Below are 13291 nucleotides of genomic sequence, written 5' to 3'. Positions count from 1 at the left end.
TGTGAATGTACTCATCTAAACTTGTGAATAATACCAACAAGTACAACATAGAATGATCTTTAAAATTGAATATTTTCTGTTGAATTATTAAATATTTCTAAATTGTACATATTTAATATAGATATAGGCCTTTTTACATACAAGTTATTTTGTACAGAGTTTAATGCAATAACAGATCCACAGGTTATCTTACACTTACTTCTCGCTCGCTCGGACACACGCACACACACTTGTGTTTTTACAGGTTATCTTACATGGCGAAGTTCTTTGGTGTAGAACTCCAACGTGGGATGGAACATTTGATTATGATGCTGTTGGTGTAGAACTCCAACATGGGATGGAACATTTGATTATGATGCTGTTGGTGTAGAACTCCAACATGGGATGGAACATTTCATTATGATGCTGTTGGTGTACAACTCCAACATGGGATGGAACATTTCATTATTATGCTGTTGGTGTAGAACTCCAACATGGGATGGAACATTTGATTATGATGCTGTTGGTGTAGAACTCCAACGTGGGTTGGAACATTTCATTATGATGCTGTTGGTGTACAACTCCAACATGGGATGGAACATTTCATTATGATGCTGTTGGTGTACAACTCCAACATTGGGATGGAACATTTCATTATGATGCTGTTGGTGTACAACTCCAACATGGGATGGAACATTTCATTATGATGCTGTTGGTGTAGAACTCCAACGTGGGATGGAACATTTGATTATGATGCTGTTGGTGTAGAACTCCAACATGGGATGGAACATTTGATTATGATGCCGTTGGTGTAGAACTCCAACGTGGGATGGAACATTTGATTATGATGCTGTTGGTATAGAACTCCAACGTGGGATGGAACGTTTGATTATGATGATGTTGGTGTAGAACTCCAACATGGGATGGAACATTTCATTATGATGCTGTTGGTGTACAACTCCAACATGGGATGGAACATTTCATTATGATGCTGTTGGTGTAGAACTCCAACGTGGGATGGAACATTTGATTATGATGCTGTTGGTGTAGAACTCCAACATGGGATGGAACATTTGATTATGATGCCGTTGGTGTAGAACTCCAACGTGGGATGGAACATTTGATTATGATGCTGTTGGTATAGAACTCCAACGTGGGATGGAACATTTGATTATGATGCTGTTGGTGTAGAACTCCAACGTGGGATGGAACGTTTGATTATGATGCTGTTGGTGTAGAACTCCAACATGGGATGGAACATTTGATTATGATGCTGTTGGTGTAGAACTCCAACATGGGATGGAACATTTGATTATGATGCTGTTGGTGTAGAACTCCAACATGGGATGGAACATTTGATTATGATGCTGTTGGTGTAGAACTCCAACATGGGATGGAACATTTCATTATGATGCTGTTGGTGTAGAACTCCAACATGGGATGGAACATATGATTATGATGCTGTTGGTGTAGAACTCCAACATGGGATGGAATGTTTGATTATGATGCTGTTGGTGTAGAACTCCAACATGGGATGGAATGTTTGATTATAATGCTGTTGGTGTAGAACTCCAATGTGGGATGGAATGTTTGATTATGATGCTGTTGGTGTAGAACTCCAACATGGGATGGAACATTTGATTATGATGCTGTTGGTGTAGAACTCCAACATGGGATGGAACATTTCATTATGATGCTGTTGGTGTAGAACTCCAACATGGGATGGAACATTTGATTATGATGCTGTTGGTGTAGAACTCCAACATGGGATGGAACATTTGATTATGATGCCGTTGGTGTAGAACTCCAACGTGGGATGGAACATTTGATTATGATGCTGTTGGTATAGAACTCCAACGTGGGATGGAACATTTGATTATGATGCTGTTGGTGTAGAACTCCAACGTGGGATGGAACGTTTGATTATGATGATGTTGGTGTAGAACTCCAACATGGGATGGAACGTTTGATTATGATGCTGTTGGTGTAGAACTCCAGCATGGGATGGAACATTTGATTAGGATGCTGTTGGTGTAGAACTCCAACATGGGATGGAACATTTGATTATGATGCTGTTGGTGTAGAACTCCAACATGGGATGGAACATTTGATTATGATGCTGTTGGTGTAGAACTCCAACATGGGATGGAACATTTGATTATGATGCTGTTGGTGTAGAACTCCAACATGGGATGGAACATTTGATTATGATGCTGTTGGTGTAGAACTCCAACATGGGATGGAACATTTGATTATGATGCTGTTGGTGTAGAACTCCAACATGGGATGGAATGTTTGATTATGATGCTGTTGGTGTAGAACTCCAACATGGGATGGAATGTTTGATTATGATGCTGTTGGTGTAGAACTCCAATGTGGGATGGAATGTTTGATTATGATGCTGTTGGTGTAGAACTCCAACATGGGATGGAACATTTGATTATGATGCTGTTGGTGTAGAACTCCAACATGGGATGGAACATTTCATTATGATGCTGTTGGTGTAGAACTCCAACATGGGATGGAACATATGATTATGATGCTGTTGGTGTAGAACTCCAACATGGGATGGAATGTTTGATTATGATGCTGTTGGTGTAGAACTCCAATGTGGGATGGAATGTTTGATTATGATGCTGTTGGTGTAGAACTCCAATGTGGGATGGAACATTTGATTATGATGCTGTTGGTGTAGAACTCCAACATGGGATGGAACATTTCATTATGATGCTGTTGGTGTAGAACTCCAACATGGGATGGAACATTTGATTATGATGCTGTTGGTGTAGAACTCCAATGTGGGATGGAATGTTTGATTATGATGCTGTTGGTGTAGAACTCCAACATGGGATGGAACATTTGATTATGATGCTGTTGGTGTAGAACTCCAACATGGGATGGAACATTTGATTATGATGCTGTTGGTGTAGAACTCCAACATGGGATGGAACATTTGATTATGATGCTGTTGGTGTAGAACTCCAACATGGGATGGAACATTTGATTATGATGCTGTTGGTGTAGAACTCCAACATGGGATGGAACATTTCATTATGATGCTGTTGGTGTAGAACTCCAACATGGGATGGAACATTTCATTATGATGCTGTTGGTGTAGAACTCCAACATGGGATGGAACATTTGATTATGATGCCGTTGGTGTAGAACTCCAACATGGGATGGAACATATGATTATGATGCTGTTGGTGTAGAACTCCAACATGGGATGGAATGTTTGATTATGATGCTGTTGGAACATAGTCTCAATGGGGTGACTGACTGATTGATTATTTTGTTTAATTTTTTTATCTTTAATCGTTTAACCTCACAGCTAAATCAAGTACATCAAAAACCACTTCCAGCACAAATATGTTTAGAATTGTATTTGATTGAAGCGGGCCATTTCTTACTTGTAACATGTGTGCTTGTGTGTGTGAGAGAGAAATGAGGTTGGGGACTAGAGTGGTGACAGAGATAGGATCCCAAGGTTATTGCTCTAAAAACATAGAATGACGTAGAGATCTGGAATGACATAGAGACCCCCCCCCCCCCTTCCTATCCACACCTCGGTTATTAGAGTTGGTGGATGGAGGGGAGGGGGGTGGATGGATTTACGTGCTGTTTGCTCATGTCCATGGTTTAGTGTTGACAGATGGGCTGGGAGGTGGATGCATTCAGCTAACTGAAAGAGAAAATGTCCGAACATCTCAGTGGTTCAGCTGCTAGCTGGACCGAAACAACATAGACTCCCCACAGTGACTGATTTGGGAGAGTCACACACATCACTGTGGGGAGTATCAGAGCTGCAGACCTCGTTCCATTTCCCTGTGTGTTCAGCCAGCTCCCATGTTGGGGGTTTGAGAGTGTATGTCTGGAGTGTTCTAGTGAAGAAGGCACTGAGTTGTGAGCGTTGTTGATAATAACACAGTACCTGCCATGCCCAGACTGACAGACAGCCGTGGTATCCATGGTTACAGTACACCGTGTTCTACAAGCAGAAGGCTTTAGTTAAGTTTTGAACTTGCTAGATTATTCTATTATATTGTTTCTGTTGATTTTGATGTTTTCCCTCCTCTTCTCTCAACCTTCAAAGTCTGGTTTGTGGTGGGGTTGCAGGGTAAAGGGAGGTTGCCCTTGGTAACAACCGGTTGTAGTTGGTGAAGCGAGGAGTGTCTGTTTCTAGATGGAAAAGCGAGGGAGGTTGTTAAGAGGACTGCGTCCTGGTTTGGGGTAGGAGGGTATTGTCATCTCTATAAGTCTCCTATTTAAACATGGGGTAGGGTTTGGGCTATAGGTTTAGAGTTGTGTGTGTATGTTGATGCAATGTGTGTGTGTGTTGATGCAGTGTGTGTGTGTGTGTGTGTGTGTGTGTGTGTGTGTGTGTGTGTGTGTGTGTGTGTGTGTGTGTGTGTGTGTGTGTGTGTGTGTGTGTGTGTGTGTGTGTGTGTGTGTGTGTGTGTTGATGCAGTGTGTGTGTGTGTGTGTTGATGCAGTGTGTGTGTGTGTGTGTGTGTGTGTGTGTGTGTTGATGCAGTGTGTGTGTGTGTGTTGATGCAGTGTGTGTGTGTGTGTGTGTTGATGCAGTGTGTGTGTCTGTGTTTTGGGAGCCTATAGACTGGTCTCTCGCAGGAACATGGTGCCGATGCTGTAAGACACTTTCCTCATGGGCTCTGGGGGGGCGGAACGGGAGCTTGTCAGGGAGGTGTGGCTATGGGAAGTCCCTCCCTCCAGGAAGTAGCATGTTCCCGGGATCTCCTTCGGAAAATTATCAGGAAGCTCCAACCGGGAACGAGGGACAAAAGAGAAGGAGCAATCGTCTTTCAGCAGCCTGGAGAGAGGGAAAGAAAGAGGAGAGAGATTTGAAAACACATGATGACTGTGTGTTATATTTGGCTGCAGAGTGGGATTTGGCTATTTCTCCAAACAGCAGTGACTCTCCAGGGAGTGATGTAGCCCTGTTCAGAATGAGATAAGGCCAATCACAAACCCAGGCATTATTCACAAGCTACAGTTGTGTGTTTGTGCTGCAGGGGGGTATCTGTACACACACACACACACACACACACACACACACACACACACACACACACACACACACACACACACACACACACACACACACACACACACACACACACACACACACACACACACACACACACACACACACACACACACACACACACACACACACACACACACACACACGCAAGCAAGCAATTACACAGTGTGTACATATGCTGAGTCCACAGAGATATTAGCAGAGAAGGCAGAACACACACTGGATTTATTCATCACCATTCACACACACACACACACACACACACACACACACAGGTTGGTTTAAATCTGCAACAATTAGCCCTCTGTGTCGTGCAAATAATTTGTGATTCTGAGAAGAGAACATCCTTGACTGCAAAAACAGAGAGGTTTCCAAGGCAACGCTTTTGACTCACTGACTCACATAAGGGACACCATAGACAGGGAGAGAGGGGAAAGAGAGGGAGAGAGGGAGAGAACACTATGATCAGTTCTCATCACAAAGTGCCTCCACAGGCAGCGTTTGACTCAACATCAGTCACTGTGTGTGTGTGTGTGTGTGTACGTGTGCGTGTGTGTGTGAGTGTGCGTGGGTGTGTGTGTGTGTGCTTGCGGTCGTGTGTTTATGACGTATCACAAATGCAGTGACTGTTTCTTACTCAAATGTCCTTAGAGACTGAAAGCTGCTCTATTGCCATTCATTCTCCCCCCTCACACATACACACACACACACACACACACACAGACACACACACACACACACACACACACACACACACACACACACACACACACACACACACACACACACACACACACACACACACACACACAGGTGTACTCACCAGTATGTGGTTGGGCTGACGTTGATGCATCGAGGGTGGCTCCCAGACTCAAACTTGCTGGCCAGTGTGACATTGTTGCCAAACAGACAGTACCTGGGCATCCTCACCCCAACCACCCCCGCCAACACTGAGCCTGTATGGATACCTATACGCAGCTGAAGGATGGAGAAGCAGAGAGTAGAGGGAGAAGCAGAGAGAGAGAGATATCAGTTGAACACTGTTTCAGTATAGGGCTGAGCTGAACGCTGTTGGAGTTAGTAACATGACAAAACAGACCTATACACTGAGTATACTAAACACTAGGAACACCTGATATTGTGTTCCCCCCCCCCCCCCCCTCTCTCAGAACTTCCTCAGTTTGTCGGGGTATGGACTCTACAAGGTCTCGAAAGTGTTCCACAGGGATGCTGGCCCATGTTGACTCCAATGCTTCCCACAGTTGTGTCAAGTTGACTGGATGTCCTTTGGGTGGTGGACCATTCTTATTACACACAGGAAACTGTTGAGCGTGAAAAACCCAGCAGCGTTGCAGTTCTTGACACAAACCGCTGCACCTGGCACCTTCTGCCATACCCTGTTCAAAGGCACTTAAATATTTTGTCTTGCCCATTCACCCTCTGAATGTCACACATACACAATCCATGTCTCAATTGTCTCAAAGCTTAACATCCTTCTTTAACCTGTCACCTTCCCTTCATTTACACTGATTGAAGAGGATTTAACAAGTGTCATCAATAAGGGACCATAGCCTCCACCTGGATCCACCTGGTCAGTCTGTGTCATGGAAAGAGCAGGTGTAATTATAAGTATATTATTATAGCTGGGATTTAAATTTGATCATCACACTTCAAACACACTCCATTGTAAGTCTGACACACAACACACAAACACACATCATCTCTAATGATCCACTTCAGTATCTCATCTCCACGGTTACTTATGGCACTGAGCACATGCCAGCACACTAATGTGGGTAACCTTGGCAATGAGAGAGAGCGAGAGCAGAGAGAGAGTGAAGAGGGGGAGGAAGAGAGAGCGAGGAAAACGTGAGGGCAAAGGTGTGCTATTCTGATCACACTGCTACAGAGATGGACAGATTGGTATTGGCTAGTTCTGATCACACTGCTACAGAAATGGACAGATTGGTATTGGCTAGTTCTGATCACACTGTTATAGAGATGGACAGATTGGTATTGGCTAGTTCTGATCACACTGCTACAGAGATGGACAGATTGGTATTGGCTAGTTCTGATCACACTGCTACAGAGATGGACAGATTGGTATTGGCTAGTTCTGATCACACTGCTACAGAGATGGACAGATTGGTATTGGCTAGTTCTGATCACACTGTTATAGAGATGGACAGATTGGTATTGGCTAGTTCTGATCACACTGCTACAGAGATGGACAGATTGGTATTGGCTAGTTCTGATCACACTGTTATAGAGATGGACAGATTGGTATAGGCTAGTTCTGATCACACTGCTACAGAGATGGACAGATTGGTATTGGCTAGTTCTGATCACACTGTTATAGAGATGGACAGATTGGTATTGGCTAGTTCTGATAACACTGCTATAGAGATGGACAGATTGGTATTGGCTAGTTCTGATCACACTGCTACAGAGATGGACAGATTGGTATTGGCTAGTTCTGATCACACTGTTATAGAGATGGACAGATTGGTATTGGCTAGTTCTGATCACACTGTTATAGAGATGGACAGATTGGTATTGGCTAGTTCTGATCACACTGCTATAGAGATGGACATATTGGTATTGGCTAGTTCTGATCACACTGCTACAGAGATGGACAGATTGGTATAGGCTAGTTCTGATCACACTGTTATAGAGATGGACAGATTGGTATTGGCTAGTTCTGATCACACTGTTATAGAGATGGACAGATTGGTATTGGCTAGTTCTGATAACACTGCTATAGAGATGGACAGATTGGTATTGGCTAGTTCTGATCACACTGCTATAGAGATGGACAGATTGGTATTGGCTAGTTCTGATCACACTGCTATAGAGATGGACAGATTGGTATTGGCTAGTTCTGATCACACTGCTATAGAGATGGACAGATTGGTATTGGCTAGTTCTGATCACACTGCTACAGAGATGGACAGATTGCCAGATGTTATGAGGAAAGAGTGAGGGGAGATAGATAGAAAGAGATGGAGAAGTAGAGAGAAGTTAATGTGTTGTACTTTGATCTTTCTCTCATTGTACAAAATGGACTCCCTCTCTGTTTCTCTGTCCCCCTCTCCCCTCTCTAGTTCTCTGTCCCCCTCTCCCCTCTCCAGTTCTCTGTCCCCCTCTCCCCTCTCTTTTTCTCTGTCCCCCTCTCCCCTCTCTGTTTCTCTGTCCCCCTCTCCCCTCTCTAGTTATCTGTCCCCCTCTCCCCTCTGTTTCTCTGTCCCCCTCTCCCCTCTGTTTCTCTGTCCCCCTCTCCCCTCTGTTTCTCTGTCCCCCTCTCCCCTCTCTAGTTCTCTGTCCCCCTCTCCCCTCTCTGTTTCTCTGTCCCCCTCTCCCCTCTGTTTCTCTGTCCCCCTCTCCCCTCTCTGTTTCTCTGTCCCCTCTCCCCTCTCTGTCCCCCTCTCCCCTCTGTTTCTCTGTCCCCCTCTCCCCTCTCTGTTTCTCTGTCCCCCTCTCCCCTCTCTAGTTCTCTGTCCCCCTCTCTCCTCTCTAGTTATCTGTCCCCCTCTCCCCTCTCTAGTTCTCTGTCCCCCTCTCCCCTCTCTGTTTCTCTGTTCTCTCCTCTGTTCTCTGTCCCCCTCTCCCCTCTCTGTTTCTCTGTCCCCCTCTCCCCTCTCTGTTTCTCTGTCCCACTCTCCCCTCTCTGTTTCTCTGTTCCCCTCTCTCCTCTCTGTTCTCTGTCCCCCTCTCCCCTCTCTGTTTCTCTGTCCCCCTCTCCCCTCTCTGTTTCTCTGTCCCCCTCTCCCCTCTCTAGTTATCTGTCCCCTCTCCCCACTCTGTTTCTCTGTCCCCCTCTCCCCTCTCTAGTTATCTGTCCCCTCTCCCCTCTCTAGTTATCTGTTCCCTCTCCCCTCTCTAGTTATCTGTCCCCTCTCCAGTTCTCTGTCCCCCGCTCCCCTCTCTAGTTCTATGTCCCCTTCTCCCCTTTCTAGTTCTCTGTCCCCCTCTCCCCTCTCTAGTTCTCTGTCCCCCTCTCCCCTCTCTAGTTCTCTGTCCCCCTCTCCCCTCTCTAGTTCTCTGTCCCCCTCTCCCCTCTCTAGTTATCTGTCCCCCTCTCCCCTCTCTAGTTCTCTGTCCCCCTCTCCCCTCTCTAGTTCTCTGTCCCCCTCTCCCCTCTCTAGTTCTCTGTCCCCTTCTCCCCTCTCTAGTTCTCTGTCCCCCTCTCCCCTCTCTAGTTATCTGTCCCCCTCTCCCCTCTCTAGTTCTCTGTCCCCCTCTCCCCTCTCTGTTTCTCTGTCCCCCTCTCCCCTCTCTAGTTATCTGACCCCTCTCCCCTCTCTAGTTCTCTGTCCCCCTCTCCCCTCTCTAGTTATCTGTCCCCCTCTCCCCTCTCTAGTTCTCTGTCCCCCTCTCCCCTCTCTAGTTCTCTGTCCCCATCTCCCCTCTGTTTCTCTGTCCCCCTCTCCCCTCTCTGTTTCTCTGTCCCCATCTCCCCTCTCTAGTTATCTGTCCCTCTCCCCTCTCTAGTTATCTGTCCCCTCTCCCCTCTCTGTCCCCCTCTCCCCTCTGTTTCTCTGTCCCCCTCTCCCCTCTCTAGTTCTCTGTCCCCCTCTCCCCTCTCTGTTCTCTGTCCCCTCTCCCCTCTCTAGTTCTCTGTCCCCCTCTCCCCTCTCTAGTTATCTGTCCCCCTCTCCCCTCTCTAGTTCTCTGTCCCCCTCTCCCCTCTCTGTTTCTCTGTCCCCCTCTTCTCTGTCTGACCCCTCTCCCCTCTCTAGTTCTCTGTCCCCCTCTCCCCTCTCTAGTTCTCTGTCCCCCTCTCCCCTCTCTAGTTCTCTGTCCCCCTCTTCTCTAGTTCTCTGTCCCCTTCTCCCCTCTCTAGTTCTCTGTCCCCCTCTCCCCTCTCTAGTTATCTGTCCCCCTCTCCCCTCTCTAGTTCTCTGTCCCCCTCTCCCCTCTCTGTTTCTCTGTCCCCCTCTCCCCTCTCTAGTTATCTGACCCCTCTCCCCTCTCTAGTTCTCTGTCCCCCTCTCCCCTCTCTAGTTATCTGTCCCCCTCTCCCCTCTCTAGTTCTCTGTCCCCCTCTCCCCTCTCTGTTCTCTGTCCCCATCTCCCCTCTGTTTCTCTGTCCCCCTCTCCCCTCTCTGTTTCTCTGTCCCCATCTCCCCTCTCTAGTTATCTGTCCCTCTCCCCTCTCTAGTTATCTGTCCCCTCTCCCCTCTCTGTCCCCCTCTCCCCTCTGTTTCTCTGTCCCCCTCTCCCCTCTCTAGTTCTCTGTCCCCCTCTCCCCTCTCTGTTTCTCTGTCCCTCTCCCCTCTCTAGTTATCTGTCCCCTCTCCGCTCTCTAGTTCTCTGTCCCCTCTCCCCTCTCTAGTTATCTGTTCCCTCTCCCCTCTCTAGTTATCTGTCCCCTCTCCAGTTCTCTGTCCCCCGCTCCCCTCTCTAGTTCTCTGTCCCCTTCTCCCCTTTCTAGTTCTCTGTCCCCCTCTCCCCTCTCTAGTTCTCTGTCCCCCTCTCCCCTCTCTAGTTCTCTGTCCCCCTCTCCCCTCTCTAGTTCTCTGTCCCCCTCTCCCCTCTCTAGTTATCTGTCCCCCTCTCCCCTCTCTAGTTCTCTGTCCCCCTCTCCCCTCTCTAGTTCTCTGTCCCCCTCTCCCCTCTCTAGTTCTCTGTCCCCTTCTCCCCTCTCTAGTTCTCTGTCCCCCTCTCCCCTCTCTAGTTATCTGTCCCCCTCTCCCCTCTCTAGTTCTCTGTCCCCCTCTCCCCTCTCTGTTTCTCTGTCCCCCTCTCCCCTCTCTAGTTATCTGACCCCTCTCCCCTCTCTAGTTCTCTGTCCCCCTCTCCCCTCTCTAGTTATCTGTCCCCCTCTCCCCTCTCTAGTTCTCTGTTCCCCATCTCCCCTCTCTAGTTCTCTGTCCCCATCTCCCCTCTGTTTCTCTGTCCCCCTCTCCCCTCTCTGTTTCTCTGTCCCCATCTCCCCTCTCTAGTTATCTGTCCCTCTCCCCTCTCTAGTTATCTGTCCCCTCTCCCCTCTCTGTCCCCCTCTCCCCTCTGTTTCTCTGTCCCCCTCTCCCCTCTCTAGTTCTCTGTCCCCCTCTCCCCTCTCTGTTTCTCTGTCCCTCTCCCCTCTCTAGTTATCTGTCCCCTCTCCGCTCTCTAGTTCTCTGTCCCCCTCTCCCCTCTCTAGTTCTCTGTCCCCCTCTCCCCTCTCTAGTTCTCTGTCCCCCTCTCCCCTCTGTTTCTCTGTCCCCCTCTCCCCTCTCTAGTTCTCTGTCCCCCTCTCCCCTCTCTAGTTATCTGTCCCCCTCTCCACTCTCTAGTTCTCTGTCCCACTCTCCCCTCTCTGTTTCTCTGTCCCCCTCTCCCCTCTCTATTTCTCTGTCCCCCTCTCCCCTCTCTAGTTCTCTGTCCCCCTCTCCCCTCTCTAGTTATCTGTCCCCCTCTCCCCTCTCTAGTTATCTGTCCCCCTCTCCCCTCTCTAGTTCTCTGTCCCCCTCTCCCCTCTCTAGTTCTCTGTCCCCTCTCCCCTCTCTAGTTCTCTGTCCCCCTCTCCCCTCTGTTTCTCTGTCCCCCTCTCCCCTCTCTAGTTCTCTGTCCCCCTCTCCCCTCTCTAGTTCTCTGTCCCCCTCTCCCCTCTGTTTCTCTGTCCCCCTCTCCCCTCTCTAGTAATCTGTCCCCTCTCCCCTCTCTGTCCCCCTCTCCCCTCCGTTTCTCTGTCCCCCTCTCCCCTCTCTAGTTCTTTGTCCCCCACTCCCCTCTCTGTTTCTCTGTCCCCCTGTCCCCTCTCTAGTTATCTGTCCCCTCTCCCCTCTCTAGTTCTCTGTCCCCCTCTCCCCTCTCTGTTTCTCTGTCCCCCTCTCCCCTCTCTAGTTATCTGTCCCCTCTCCCCTCTCTGGTTATCTGTCCCCTCTCCCCTCTCGGTTTCTCTGTCCCCCTCTCCCCTCTCGGTTTCTCTGTCCCCCTCTCCCCTCTCTAATTCTCTGTCCCCCTCTCCCCTCTCTAGTTCTCTGTCCCCCTCTCCCCTCTTTAGTTCTCTGTCCCCCTCTCCCTCTCTAGTTCTCTGTCCCCCTCTCCCCTCTCTAGTTATCTGTCCCCCTCTCCCCTCTCTAGTTCTCTGTCCCCCACCCCCCTCTCTGTTTCTCTGTCCCCCTCTCCCCTCTCTAGTTATCTGTCCCCTCTCCCCTCTCTAGTTATCTGTCCCCTCTCCCCTCTCTGTTTCTCTGTCCCCCTCTCCCCTCTCTAATTCTCTGTCCCCCTCTCCCCTCTCTAGTTTTCTGTCCCCTTCTCCCCTCTCTAGTTCTTTGTCCCCCTCTCCCCTCTCTAGTTCTCTGTCCCCCTCTCCCCTCTCTAGTTCTCTGTCCCCCTCTCCCCTCTCTAGTTATCTGTCCCCCTCTCCCCTCTCTAGTTCTCTGTCCCCCTCTCCCCTCTCTAGTTCTCTGTCCCCCTCTCCCCTCTCTAGTTCTCTGTCCCCCTCTCCCCTCTCTAGTTCTCTGTCCCCCTCTCCCCTCTCTAGTTCTCTGTCCCCCTCTCCCCTCTCTAGTTATCTGTCCCCCTCTCCCCTCTCTAGTTCTCTGTCCCCCTCTCCCCTCTCTGTTTCTCTGTCCCCCTCTCCCCTCTCTAGTTATCTGTCCCCTCTCCCCTCTCTAGTTCTCTGTCCCCCTCTCCCCTCTCTAGTTATCTGTCCCCCTCTCCCCTCTCTAGTTCTCTGTCCCCCTCTCCCCTCTGTTTCTCTGTCCCCCTCTCCCCTCACTAGTTCTCTGTCCCCCTCTCGCCTCTCTGTTTCTCTGTCCCCATCTCCCCTCTCTAGTTATCTGTCCCCTCTCCCCTCTCTAGTTATCTGTCCCCTCTCCCCTCTCTGTCCCCCTCTCCCCTCTGTTTCTCTGTCCCCCTCTCCCCTCTCTAGTTCTCTGTCCCCCTCTCCCCTCTCTGTTTCTCTGTCCCCCTCTCCCCTCTCTAGTTATCTGTCCCCTCTCCCCTCTCTAGTTCTCTGTCCCCCTCTCCCCTCTCTAGTTGTCTGTCCCCCTCTCCCCTCTCTAGTTCTCTGTCCCCCTCTCCCCTCTCTAGTTCTCTGTCCCCCTCTCCCCTCTGTTTCTCTGTCCCCTCTCCCCTCTCTAGTTCTCTGTCCCCCTCTCCCCTCTCCCCTCTCTAGTTCTCTGTCCCCCTCTCCCCTCTCTAGTTCTCTGTCCCCCTCTCCCCTCTCTAGTTCTCTGTCCCCCTCTCCCCTCTCTAGTTCTCTGTCCCCCTCTCCCCTCTCTGTTTTTCTGTCCCCCTCTCCCCTCTCTAGTTATCTGT

General features: G+C 49.1%; 1 protein-coding gene across 1 annotated transcript in view; it reads right to left on the bottom strand.

Moving 5' to 3' along the window:
• Positions 1-4568: 4568 nt before the first annotated feature.
• Positions 4569-13291, bottom strand: part of LOC139382750 (guanylate cyclase soluble subunit alpha-2-like) — a 109247-nt gene continuing 100524 nt past the window's right edge. The window contains exons 8-9 of the mRNA XM_071126870.1: positions 5865-6019; positions 4569-4807 (exon numbers count right to left, since the gene is read on the bottom strand). Of these exons, the coding sequence (XP_070982971.1) occupies positions 4588-4807; positions 5865-6019 (375 nt within the window). The 3' untranslated portion in view covers positions 4569-4587. The remainder of the gene's footprint in view (positions 4808-5864; positions 6020-13291) is intronic.

Source organism: Oncorhynchus clarkii, chromosome 24 (assembly GCF_045791955.1).
Source record: "Oncorhynchus clarkii lewisi isolate Uvic-CL-2024 chromosome 24, UVic_Ocla_1.0, whole genome shotgun sequence".
Taxonomy (NCBI): Eukaryota; Metazoa; Chordata; class Actinopteri; order Salmoniformes; family Salmonidae; genus Oncorhynchus; species Oncorhynchus clarkii.
Note: the sequence above shows the minus strand (reverse complement) of the source record. Positions and strands in the feature narration are given on the sequence as shown.